Below are 12894 nucleotides of genomic sequence, written 5' to 3'. Positions count from 1 at the left end.
CGGAACTAACTAGCAAACAGGGCCTAGAGACGAAGACGCTAAAAAGAAACCGGGAAGACGCACTTGTGACGCACGTCCGGCGCCGTAAGCGAGGAAGATGGCTGCGTCCCAGCAGCAGGCTTCAACGGCTTCCTCTGCCGCTAGTGTGTCGGGTCAGGGTTCGGCTGGTGGCTCGGGTCCCCAGCAGCAGCCGCAATCACAGGCACAGCTGGTGGGGCCTACCCAGAGCGGACTTCTGCAGCAACAGCAACAGGACTTCGATCCTGTGCAGCGCTATAAGATGCTCATCCCGCAGCTGAAGGAGAGCCTGCAGGTGATTGGCCAGGAGCTGCGAGAAGCGGCCCAGATTTGGCTTTCCGACTTGGCTGGGGCGGGCGGAGGGGCTATTTAGTCTGGGAGAGAGCAGAAGGAGCGTTTGGCAGGAAAGAGGAGTGAAACTTGGTACTCTTTGTGAGACCAAAGTGATGCTCTGTGGAGTGACAGTGCGATGTCTTGAGCCTGAGATTGACAGGAATTCGAGTGGGAGGGAGTTTAAAAGAGAACGACCTAGCTCTGGTGGTTAAAGCCTGGGGAAAGGACTTGCCTGTACAGAGACTTACCGTGATTGCTGAGTGAAGAAGGTCTCTAAACCATGTCCAGGAGGTTACTGGCGAGAACCCCAGGTGAGAGCGGGCCTCTGGAAAAATATGGGTGGTTACTTCCCTAGAGAAAAGGAAGCGGGAGTTTCTCTGGAGTGACAGGAGGGCAAGTGCGAAGTGAAGAGGAGGTCAGAGATTGGTTGTATCTTAAGGAAGAGTGAGGTCTACCAAAAGTGTCCTCTTCTGTTTCTCCATCTCCCACACCTTTTTTTGTAACTAGACCTTGATGAAGGTTGCAGCCCAGAACTTGATTCAGAACACTAACATTGACAACGGACAGTGAGTACTTTCCTTTCCCCAGGAAATCCTATCTCTATCCTAGTCTTAGAAACTCATCCCCCCTGCACTCCACTCACCCCCGTTTTTTGCTTATTTTCAAGCCTGGCTCCCTAGCGCCTGACCTTGCCCGTTTTGTCCCTTGTACTATTAACTGTCCCCTAGGCCCTGCCTCGGGTCTCCTGGGCCTATACCTGGTTTCTTGATGGATATTTGGTTGGGTAGTCACGTATTTCCCAGAGATGGCGATCCATTCCCCACCTTCTTCTCCTGGACTGTAGGAAAAGCAGCGACGGACCCATACAGCGCTTTGACAAGTGTCTGGAGGAGTTCTATGCACTCTGTGATCAACTAGAGCTCTGCCTGGTAAGGGGCCTCCTAGACACCAAGTGGCCACAGCCCTGCCTTAGTTCCTGGGGCTTTGGGAACCTTAATTCAGTCAATCAGCACATGCTCACTGAGTACCTCCTGTGACCCAGACCTGTTCTGATGCTGGGGACATAGCGTTGCCTGAGCCTTGCCCTCACAGAGCTTCCAGTTCAGTGGGGTGACAAATATATCCTCAAACATTGTCAGCTCAGAGTAGTCAGGGCTCTGATGGGAGAATCTCAGGTCATGGAGGCTATGTCGGGGGAAGCACAGGCAGAAGGGTCAGGGATGGGATGGGGAATGGGGAGGCATAAGCAGAGGGGTCAGGATTAAAATGAGGGAAGTTCAGGGGGCTGTGGAAGCCCAGAGAAGGCACCTTAGCCTGCCTAGGGTAGGGTTTGGGAGGAAGTGGCTCAGGATAGGCTACTAGTGGAGAGCACATCTGAGCTGAGGCTGGAACAAAAATGGAAGAGGGGCTGGAGTTGAGGGGAGGGCAAATGGCTAAAAGCACAGCCTCTGGAATCAGAGGGACCGTGAATCTCTACCTCTGAGCCTTGGGTTCCTCTTTTGGAAACCAAAATTTGGAAAATGGATTTTGGGGGAACACTCAGCACAATCCTGCATGTAAAGCACATAACATTGTACTAGGCACATGGTAAATGTTTCCCTTAGTATCATCATCATCATCGTTATTTTGAATTGGGATTTGAAGGAAAAGTCAGTTTGAGAAGCCTGGTAGCGGTAGAAGGGTGTTCCAACCAGAGGGAACAGCTTCTGTTTTAAGTTCCCTTTAGGAACATTACAACATTCGGTCTGGCTGAAATGTGGTAGGCATTGGGGCTTGTTGGATTTTGAATGTAGCCCTGAGGGCACTGCGGAACCATGGAGGGTTTCAAGCAGGGAAGAACATGGACTCATTTGCTTTTTTAGGAACATGCGCATACTCTGGCTGCCAAATGAGGGGTGGGTTCTGGGTGGGGGGCTGCAATTGGAGGCTGCGAGCCCATGGCAAGATTGAAGAGGGCTAGGTTCCAGCAGGGCAGGTCCTAAGGAAGTGGGGACGGGCAGATGGGAGAGACTCTCAGAAGGCTTTGCGCACAGGGCCATGGGACTGACAGACTATGGTAGGAGTCTCCAGGAGGTGGCCCAGGGCTCTCGTGGAATGGTAGGGCCATCCCTGGGACTGGGACCCAGGGAAAGGAGCGGCTTGAGGGGCAGAGTCTGAAAGGTCTGGGATTTTAGGGGAGGCTGGACGCACATATGTGTATCATCAGTGCAGAGGTGGGAACTGAGTGGTGCTTGTGGGTGAGACAGCCCCTAGAGGGTGTGAGAATGAGGAGGACCCAGGACCTGGGAACTGGAACATTGAAGGAAGACTAGGAAGTACCTAGAAGGACCAACCAGAGAAGTAAGAGGAAAACGAGGAGGAGCAGGTGCCACCAGAGAAGCCAGTGCCAATGCCAGACCTGGGGTCAGGACAGTGACAGTAATAGCAGCTGACATTCATCAGTTAGCACTTAAGAGCCAGGACCTGCATCTGTGTCTCATGTACTGCTCTCCCCATTCTCACCTTATGAAGTAGTACAGGTAGTTATTAAACCCATTTTCCAAAGGAAGAAACCGGCTCAGAGGAGCAGCCACATGCCTGAGGTCACCCAGCAAGTGATTGGCAGGGCCAGGCTCTGACCCCAAGACCCCAGAAAATTCCAGAGGCCAAAAAAGGTTACCCTAGGCTGGCCCTTGGGGTGGGGTTGGCAGTACCCGGAGCGAGGCTGATGTCACACCTTGCCTGCTCCTCCACAGCGCCTGGCACATGAGTGCCTGTCACAGAGTTGCGACAGTGCCAAGCACTCTCCGACACTGGTGCCCACAGCCACCAAGCCTGATGCTGTGCAGCCTGACAGCCTGCCCTACCCGCAGTACCTGGCGGTCATCAAAGCCCAGATTGCCTGTGCCAAGGACATTCACACTGCTCTGTTGGACTGCGCCAACAAGGTCACAGGCAAGACGCCTGCACCACCTACGGGCCCCGGGGGCACCCTGTGAGCTGGCAGGGCTGGGAGGGGCAGGCAGTGTGGGGAGGGGTTGGGGAGGGAATGAAGAGTGGCCTCAAAGCAGCTTTGTCTCTGACTTTTCTTCCGGCCTGAGCCCTGCGGCCGGAGCCAGCAGGGGGCAGCAGAGGTCGCCAGGGAGCACGCAGGGCGGGGCCTTGCCTCCCGGCTGTCTGTCCTTCCTGGCTGAGAGGGTGGACTTTGGATGGCGCCTGTTGCAGACTTCTTCCAGAGGCTCTTCCCCTACCTGGCCTGGGTGTGGAGCCCTGACTGGGCCGCTCTCCCACAATCCTTCCTTGATTCTCTCCCAGTTTGGAGGTGCTCTCTGTGTCTGCTCTTTTTCCAGCTGTTCTGTGTGTCTCGTGTCATTCAGTCTCTTTTTGTCCCTGTCTCCCTATATCTGACCAGCTCTCTCCTAGTCACCCTTTGCTGTCTTCTGCCCCCTCAGCAGACTGGGACTTTGCCTATGCAGGGGCCAGAATGGGAACCAGAACCCAGAACCTCTGGGTTTCCTGGGGCTCAGGGAGGAAGCTTCACTTGCAGGGGCTGCAGCCATACCCAGGGATCCCCACACCTCTCATGTCAGCCCAGCCCCCAGTGCGCTTGACCCAGGAAAGGGGAAGTACAGGGGTCTAGGCCCTGATCTCAGCATGCCTGGTTGGGGAGCAACCCAGCCTGGGCCCCCACCCATACCCAGGGCCTGCGTCAGCAGCACTCAGACCTAGGGGCGTTGTGCAATCCGCGGTGAAGCCTGGCCCAGCTGGATGCCTGGGTCCCTGTATTTTTAGCCCCAAAGGAGAAGTGAAAAGGCCCCAGCAGGGGTGACTCATCAGCTCTGGGGAAGAACCCAGGCGCCTGGGCCCCAGCTCCGGGAAGCAGACCTTGGGGAGGGGGCTTCAGGGAGGGGGTGCCCCACCAGGTTCCCCACTTCCCTGAGAGTGAGCTTCAGGGAGCTCAGCCATGGCCTTCAGGCCTGGGCAAGTGCAGGGTGGAGCTCCCAGGCCAGGCCCAGCTGGGGAGGTGGGGTGTGAAAGGCTCAAGTGACTCAGCCAGGTTGGGGGACTGCCCCACCCAACACCTTCTATGCCCTGGTTCCCATGTCACCGCCCAGAGGCCTCCTGTCCTGGACCCCACATCTGCAAGGAAAACCCGGGACCATGGAGACCTGTGATTCACCCAGAGCCCAAGTCTTCACACTGGAATCCTGGGAAATGGCCAGCCGGGGGGGGCGGCGGGGGGGCCGGGGTGTCTACACATCTCAGGAGTTCCTTCCCTTTTTCCGTGTCCTTCCTTGAAGTGCCAGGCACATAGGACAAGCCTCTTGGGTGCTAACTTATGCTGCTGTCCACATGTAGAATTTCTTCTTAAGGGAAGCCACAGCTCCGCCCATTTATCTGACTGAATCAGCCCCCACCCCCAAGTGACTCCCCAGATCTTCTAGGATAATCTCCTTTACTAAAAGTGAACTGATTATAGACTTTAATCACACTTACAGAATACCTTCACAGCATCATTTGATTAGTGTTTGATTACATAACTGGGGACTGTAGCCTGGCCAAGTTAACACATAAAACTGACCATCACAACCTTGTCCTTGTCTATTTGGCACCCATACCCACCTCCTTACCCATACTTAGTCTCCAAATAAACACAAGGACCGAGTCGATTTCAACCTAACGTGACGCAGTTATCTCTGGTCAGCCGGAAATGCACTCTTTCCCCAGAAGAGCCTGTTGGTTTCCAGCCGGGGGACACACACTCAGGATGAGGTAGAGCTGGCTCTGTGAGGTGGCATCCACACAGCAACATCACACACAGATGGGGACATGACATCCCAGCAGCCAAGATAGGGGCCCAACAGTACCTAAAACCACGCCCAGGGAGGCAACAGAGACCCCTGTGGGCAATGGAGTGATGGATACACAGCTCAACAGCCACACACAGGGTGGAAGTTGTGCACCAGGAAGCTGGGTTCATTTGATACATATATGCTGAACATCTAGTTTGGGCCAAGCCCTGTACCCAGTGAACCAAAGATCCCTGTCTTCCTGGAGGTGATCTTCTAGAGAGAGAGTGTTAAGTGTGATAAAGTAAAACACAGCATGTCAGATGGTGAGAAGCTCCAAGAAGGGCAATAAAGCAGAGAAGTGAGATCAGAAATGGAGAGAGAGAATAGGAAAAAAAACAGTACTTAGGAATAAATCTCAATGTAAGATTTGCCCACAGATTTACATTACTTTATTGGAAAACATGAAAGTTGGAGAGCTTAGTTTGGGTAGTGGTTCAAGTGTATTAATATGATCTGTAAATAGATGTTGCATGCATTTATTATTTGTTAAATAGATGGCAAGATTATTTTCAAACCTTTTAAAAATCCTTTGCTTAGGTCACAGAGGCCTCATTGAGAAGGTGGTACTGGAGTGAACTTGAAGGAGAGGGAGTAAGTCCTGTGGACATTCTAGGGGCAAGAGCTTTCCAGGGAGAGGGGACAGGAAGGTGCAGAGGCCCTGTCAGAGGCAGAAATGTGCTGGTGTGTTTGGGGAATAATGTGGAGGCCTGGACCACAGTGAAGAGGCAGGGACAGGAGAGGCCCTTAGTGGAGATTCTTACTGATCATTAGACCCAGAGGGAGATTGTACAGCCTGGTGTGCAACCACCCACTCTGAAAAGGGGGGGAGATGCAAAGCCACAGCCACACAGGGCAGAACAGACCAGGGCACACATGACACCCCTCCCCCTAGCACAGGAGAGTGTAACCCACCATCCTCCAATCACTGTCCCCAGAGTCTCCATCCCAGTGACAGTCCCATGAACAGATTCTAAAGGAACAATCCAACCATGTGAATACACAAACAACCCTCTAACCACCACTTAACCCACTATCTCTCACCCCATCGCAGACTTTGCCCATCATGGGCTGACTCAGCCCTGCTCTCAGCTCAACATTATCAAAAGCAGACTGGGCTGAGTTTAGATAAGGCTTCTCACGTTCAAGCGTGTGCGTGCGCGCGTGTATGCCACAGCTCGGCCCACGGAGGCCGGCAGGAACAGCAACATGGAGCCAGGAGTGGGCCCGCTGCCCTCCCCATCTGCGCACTGTAGACGTCAGGAACCAAAGTTCACCAGTTTCACTGCCTTGTGACTGAGCCACAGAGGAACTTCTCCCAGACACTGGCCTCCTGTGTTTTCAGCTACACCCCAAGGACACAGACACACAGGAACACTATTCACACACCTGATGACCTCACAGTGAGCTACAGATGCCTTGCACACAGCCACCACTGCCTACAGTCACACAGATGCTTACACACACCCTCAGCTTACAAGCTGTGTGCACCCAGGTCATCACACAAAAGCGCACAGTCACCCTCACCAGCCTCCCTCCAGGAGTTACACGCACTTAGTCACTTCAGATCTCACGGTGGTTCAGAGCTACACACAGATGTGCAGGTAGGTATGTCACACGTTCTCATGGATGCCACCTCAAAGCCAGTTACGACTGACTACACACTCCCGCCAGCAGGGACGGTTAGAGCAAACACGGTATGGTCAATCACACAGGCATTGGTGGTTTCATTTATTCACACAACCACGTCAGGCGGGTTGTAAGGACACAGCCTTGATGCAGGAAACTGGGCGCACTCGTGTCCCACACCTGCTTCCCTATTTGCACACCCAGGCACGCCAAGGCCCTCCCCCCTCCACTTCGCACCTGCAGTGCTCACACTGTTCACTGTGTGGTACACGCGCTGCTTGGCCCGCGCGGCTGCGCACACAGCCAATCGTGCCGGGCGGACACACGGCCCTGGCACACGTGCAGGGAGTACACGGTCCCCAACCCGCCCGCGCACTCGCACCAGCTCTCACACCCCCGCATTTCCCGTCCTCGCTTGTTTTTCTGGAAACTCTGCTCTCCGTTCCCCTCCCCCAGGCCGGAAGTGCTCGCCGTATTTTTAGCCTCTCTGGTTTCCGCCCCTTTCCCCCTCGGTCGGCCCGCCTAAGACCTGCCCCTCAGAGCCCCGCGGGGGACCCCGGCCATCCCCTTCCCCGCCGTCATTCCAGAGGGGATTCCCGGCCTTCGCCCGGGCACGGATTTTCCCGCTGGCTACGTGGGGAGTGGGGTGGAGTCCTGCCCTGAACTTCCTCCTGGGCTGAGACGCCCGAGGCCTGGACGGGTGGGGGTGGGGAGGATGGGAGCCAGACTCCGAAATGGGAGGGAGGAGGGGGCTGGGGGCTCGGACTCCGGGGTTTGAGGGCAGGGGGTGGTGCTAGGGGCCTGGACTCCCGGGTCTGATGAAGGAAGGGGCTGAGGGCCGGGTCTCCTGGGTCTGAGCGAGGAGGTGGCTTGGAGACCGCGACCACTAGATAAGAGCAAGGAGGGCCTGAGGCCCGGACTTTTGGGACCCCCGCCCCCGTCATTGTTTCGAAGGGTGGTCAGTCCTTCAATGCGCAAAGCCCCCTCCAGCCTCTTCGAGAGTCGCCCAATCCGAAGCGTTCTGGCTCTAGGGCCGATGAGTCAGCAGATACGAGAGGGGAGGGGGTCAAGCCTGACTCAAGGATGGGAAATACTCCTGGTCTCCAGGGAATCGAAATTGGTATCCTTCCTCCAAGATCGCGGCCAGAGCCAAGCTGGACACCGGGTACCCCAGGGTGGCCCCACCATCCCTCTGGTTTTACCGCTGCCTTAGTCCTGCTAGCGGCACAGGGATTTTAGAGCCCAAACGGGCGGCGGGTGCCAGGCACCTCCCCATTCCCCCTTTTCCCGTAGTCCTCGAGCCTCTGTTTACAGGCGACAGAAGCCCTGGTTACAGAGAGGAACCCGGGCGTCCGGGCCGAGCCTCCTCGTCACGGCTTCCAGGAAGCCCCCCTCCCCCGCCCCTAGCGAGTGAGTCACAGGCGAGAGGGAGGCTGCAACCGTGCCAGAGCCGCCCGCAGCTCACGGGACCGGCTGGGAAGGCCCCTCGGCACCAGAAAGCGCCGCACCAGGGATTCCCCCGTGCTCTGTCCGACGAGTAAGCCGCATGCCTAGCAGAATCTCCCCACCTCAACACAAGCCCGCAGTCTGCAGTTGCAGCCTTGCAAGAATGAACTTTTCAACCATTATAACTGCACTCTGTGGCAATGATTTATTTCTACCCCCGTGAGGGCAACCAGCTCACCAAGACCTTCTTTAAAAATTAGTTATTTTCTCCAGATCTTAAGAAAGTCTCAGGGCAACTCTTTGTCAGTAAAAGACCTGTAAATAAGGGGAGTGACTTCTGCAAATTTAAAGTTCTCTCAAGGCACACCTCCTTATAAGAAATCCATCCGACCATCAGTTGGGGATGACCCATTTCTTCCCTCTCCAGACACCTTTCCACCAAGGAAACCCTCCACCATAATAAAAGACCTCCCCCTTTCCAATCTTGAGTTTTCTCTGAGTGTGAACTCTTAACATAATTTAAGGCCCTGGTATTATAGGCTGCTCCCATTTACCAACTGCAGAATAACTTGGCCTCTCGGCTTGAGTCTCCTCGTGTATAAAATGGGCATAATAATACTTCCCTGAGTTAATGTATGTAAAGCACTTTCATGCAACAGTGCCTAGCCCAGAAGAAGCGATCAGAAATGCCATTATCTGCGTGAGGGTGAGAAGTCACAGCTGCCCTGAAATAGGAAAGGAGGCCCCTTTCCAGCCTTGCCAGGTATCTGGGACCCCAGCCCCCTAAACCCCGTGAGTGGGGGAGGGGAGGGCGGTCCAGGTCTCTGGATCTGAGAGCGAGACTGTACCAGATTGGCAAGTCTCAGGAGAGAATTCTCCACCAAGCCTGTTGGTCTCCTCTCCCCGTTTTGCTCCAGCGGATTCTCTATGGATATTTGTTTCTCCGTGTCTTCTTTTTTCTGTTTCTTTATGTGACCCTCCCTCCCCTTTCTCGCTCTGAATTTGTCTCTCTGGAACTGTCTCTTATCACGTCTTTTCTAGGATGCCTTCTCACCTCCCTTCTTCTCCTTACCCTGTCTCTCCCTCTCTGTGCATGTCTCCCTGTGTGTCTCTCCCTGTTTTTTCTTTGCGTTCCATCACTTCTCTCTCTAGCTCTCTCTGCGCCTCTCCCCGCCCCCGTCGGTCGGTCTCTCATGCACACGCCCTCTCGGCCTCTGCCCTAGTCAATTCCCCCAGGAGCCCTTCCCCCACCTCCGTCCCAGTTCCCTTCTGAGCGCCTCAGTCTCGAGCCTTGAAAACTGAGCCGACACCGCCACCCCACGCACTCCCCGAGGGGTCGCGACCGCCAACGGGCCAGGTTCTGGCGAGTCCGGGCCGGGTCCTCCTCCGCCCGGGCCCCGGCGGGGACCTGGCGGGCTGCGCTGGGGTCGCGCGTCCGGGAAGCGCCCCTCCTGGGCCTGCCCTCCTGGGCCTGCCCTCCAGGGCCCGCCCCCCGGCCCCGCCCCCAACGGCTGGATAAAAGCGGCGGCTCTTCCAGCTAGCCGCAGCCTGTCTCCAGCGCTCCCACGTTCGGCCGTCCATTCAGCCTTCGGCCATCCGCCGCGCCATGGATCTCACCGCCATCTACGAGGTGAGCCCCCGCTGACCGGCACCTCGGGTTCCTCTTGCTTGACTCCCTTCTCCAACTAGGGCTCTCTAGCGCCATAAACTCCCGCCCGGGACTCCTGGCTTCCTTCTCAAACTGAAGTTCCTTTACGCCTGCCTGACATTCTGGCCCGGGGTCCCTGCCTCCCCTTTAAGACCAGTGTCATCCTCTGGAGGTGAAAATGGAGCCCGTGACTTTCGGGTCTCGGCGAAAACATGAGTGGGACGGCCCTCGGAGATGGAAAGCTGAAGGACTTTTCTCAGATTGGGGCTGTCTGGAGGCGGAAATGGCCCCACACCTGGCTTACCCCTGTAGTTGCTGAGGGCGCGGTTTTGCGCGGAGGCGTTTCTGGGGCTGGAGTCTCAGGGTACAGGGGAACCGAATTCTGTCTCTCCACTCCCTGACCCAGAGGACGACTCTGGGAACTCTAAAACAGAAGAGATCGGGACTCCTAGGTTAATTTTGTCCGCTCCTCCAGTTGTGAGACTGGAGAACCCGACGTGCGGAATCAGATCCCGAGAGACCCAGAGGCTTAAAACTGGAAAAGAGTTGTGTCCCCTGACTTAAGGGCCCCTCTTGATCCAGCGGTGGGAGCTTGGTTCCTTGGATCCCTTGGGATAGAGTTCAGTCGCGAATAAACTCAGAACCTCCAAATCGGGATTCTTGCGATCCGGAACCCACGGGTGTCTGCGGGTGGGTGGGGCTCAGGTCAGGAGCCCACAAACCGGACTGGCAAGCTCTTGGGTGCCCTGCAGCTGGGGCGGGGCGTCACCCTGCATTTTCGGTGTCTTAACCGATCCCTGTTCCCACAGAGCCTCCTGTCGCTGAGCCCTGACCTGCCATCCGACCATGGAGAGACTGAGTCCAGCCCGGTCTGGGCCTCCTCGGGACCCTGGAGCCTCAGTTCATCTGACTCCAGCCCGGCTGGGGTCGCTGCCCGGCTGCCTGGCCGCTCCACCAGCCTGGTGGAGGGTCGCAGCTGCGGCTGGGTGCCCCCACCCCCAGGCTTCGCACCCCTGGCTCCCCGCCCAGGCCCTGAGCTGTCGCCCACCTCACCTACTGCGACCCCCACCACCTCATCCCGCTACAAGACTGAGCTATGTCGGACCTTCTCTGAGAGCGGGCGCTGCCGCTATGGAGCCAAGTGCCAGTTTGCCCATGGCCTGGGAGAGCTGCGCCAGGCCAGTCGCCACCCCAAGTACAAGACGGAACTCTGCCACAAGTTCTACCTCCAGGGCCGCTGCCCCTACGGCTCGCGCTGCCACTTCATCCACAACCTCAGCGAGGACCTGGCTGCCTCCGGCCACCCCCACGTGCTGCGCCAGAGCATCAGCTTCTCAGGCCTGCCTTCAGGCCGCCGACCCTCGCCACCACCAGCAGGCCTAGCAGGTCCTTCTCTGTCCTCATGCTCCTTCTCGCCCTCCAGCTCCCCACCACCACCACCTGGGGACCTTCCACTTTCACCCTCTGCTTTCTCTGCTGCCCCTGGGACCCCTGTGGCCCGAAGGGACCCCACCCCAGCCTGTTGCCCTTCCTGCCGAAGGGCCACCCCCAGCAGCGTCTGGGGGCCCTTGGGCGGCCTGGCACGGAGCCCCTCTGCACACTCCCTGGGATCTGATCCCGACGAATATGCCAGCAGCGGCAGCAGCTTGGGGGGATCTGACTCGCCTGTCTTTGAGGCTGGGGTTTTTGGGCCACCCCAGCCACCTGCAGCCCCCCGGCGACTCCCCATCTTCAATCGTATCTCCGTTTCTGAGTGACAAATGCCTACCCAGTACAGATCAGCTGGATCTTGAGGGGGGCCATTTCTCTTATGCTAGGGGTTCCAGGGCTGTGGGGAACCAAGGGACTCTGAATTAAGTAGCTCCCCCCCACCTACCAAAGTGCATTAACTCACTCCCCTGACCGTACGCTGGGGCAGGTCCCCAGTGTGCAAGCTCAGTGTTCATGGTGTTGGGAGGAGTGTTTTCTGGGGTCTTAAAAAAAGATGTAGCAAATTTGAGGGAGGCAGTGAGCCCTCTAACTCTCCCACCTTTCCCTTGCCCAATGCTGTGAATAATAGGCTCCCAATGCCCCCTTTCAATTTTTCCTAGATCCTGAGGTTCCAGTGTCAGACAGTGACCTGAGCCTCCCCTGAAGGGGAATCCTGGTGCTCAAATTTCCCTCCAAAAGCAAGTAGCCAAAGCCATTGCCAGCCCCCTGTGCTCCCCACTACCTGCCCCTGCCTTTAGGCCCTTTATTTATGACGACTTTATTTATTCTAATAGATTTTATAGTATTTATATATATTGGGTCGTCTGCTTCCCTTGTATTTTTCTTCCTCTTTTTTGTAATATGGGAAATGATTAAATAATTAAGTATACTATAATAATATATTAAGTAATATATTGTTAAAAGTTTATTTTTGTGTTTTTTGGAATTTTTAAATAAAAGAAATCGGTGTGTAAACTGGAATCCTGGCTTTCCTGCGGTCTAGAGGCTGTGAGAGGAGAGGGTAGGATGGTGTGGCCTTTTTTTTAAGAAATGGGGTAGAATCTATGGATAGCTCCTCCGAACCTTCCCGGGGCCCAGCCGCCAGCGTTGCTTACCTGGCAGGAAGTGACGTCACCTGGTCCGGCCGTTCACCTGAGAGGGCGGGGCCAGGTGAGGTCACCCGGTTGGAACCGGGAGAGCCAGTTCCCAGGGCGGGGGTAGGGGGGCCGGCGCTCCTGTCCCGATGGGCTCCTTGACCCAGCTCTCGGCCAGGCGCGGGCGGGGACTGGATGTTTCCGTCCCCACGGGGCCGAGGGAGGAGGGCGGGGTGGAGTGGGGAGGACGGAATGTGCCGGGGCGCGAGCCCAGCGCGGGCGGGGGCAGCCGGCGCGGCCGTGGGGGAGGGGTTGTCCCGGAAGCCGGGGCGGCCGGGGTCCCGCCGCCCGGCCTTCCAGGACTGGAGGTGGTGAGCGGGGAATTCAGGCTTTCGGAATCTTGGAGGGGGGAGCGTGAAAGCCTCAG

General features: G+C 56.5%; 2 protein-coding genes across 2 annotated transcripts; both read left to right on the top strand.

Moving 5' to 3' along the window:
* The first annotated feature begins 61 nt into the window (after positions 1-61).
* Positions 62-5011, top strand: MED29 (mediator complex subunit 29). Its single transcript, XM_006177943.3, has 4 exons — positions 62-313; positions 859-917; positions 1196-1280; positions 3087-5011. Exons 1-4 carry the CDS (start codon positions 98-100, stop codon positions 3327-3329), a joined length of 603 nt encoding a protein of 200 aa, XP_006178005.1. The 5' UTR covers positions 62-97; the 3' UTR covers positions 3330-5011.
* Positions 5012-9686: 4675 nt separating this feature from the next.
* Positions 9687-12348, top strand: ZFP36 (ZFP36 ring finger protein). The gene is made up of 2 exons (XM_006177942.3): positions 9687-9885; positions 10713-12348. Exons 1-2 carry the CDS (start codon positions 9862-9864, stop codon positions 11658-11660), a joined length of 972 nt encoding a protein of 323 aa, XP_006178004.2. The 5' UTR covers positions 9687-9861; the 3' UTR covers positions 11661-12348.
* The last annotated feature ends 546 nt before the right edge of the window (positions 12349-12894 follow it).

Source organism: Camelus ferus, chromosome 9, assembly GCF_009834535.1.
Source record: "Camelus ferus isolate YT-003-E chromosome 9, BCGSAC_Cfer_1.0, whole genome shotgun sequence".
In the NCBI taxonomy this organism is placed as follows: Eukaryota; Metazoa; Chordata; class Mammalia; order Artiodactyla; family Camelidae; genus Camelus; species Camelus ferus.
The sequence above is the reverse complement of the archived record's forward strand: the minus strand, read 5'-3'. Positions and strand labels throughout refer to the sequence as shown.

Bases quoted from the DNA above. Each gene is read 5' to 3' on its own strand.
- MED29 (XM_006177943.3), top strand. From the start codon at position 98: ATGGCTGCGTCCCAGCAGCAGGCTTCAACGGCTTCCTCTGCCGCTAGT. The intron at 918-1,195 runs GTGAGTACTTTC...CCTGGACTGTAG, and splicing joins ACTAACATTGACAACGGACA to GAAAAGCAGCGACGGACCCA. The intron at 1,281-3,086 runs GTAAGGGGCCTC...GCTCCTCCACAG, and splicing joins ATCAACTAGAGCTCTGCCTG to CGCCTGGCACATGAGTGCCT.
- ZFP36 (XM_006177942.3), top strand. From the start codon at position 9,862: ATGGATCTCACCGCCATCTACGAG. The intron at 9,886-10,712 runs GTGAGCCCCCGC...CTGTTCCCACAG, and splicing joins ATCTCACCGCCATCTACGAG to AGCCTCCTGTCGCTGAGCCC.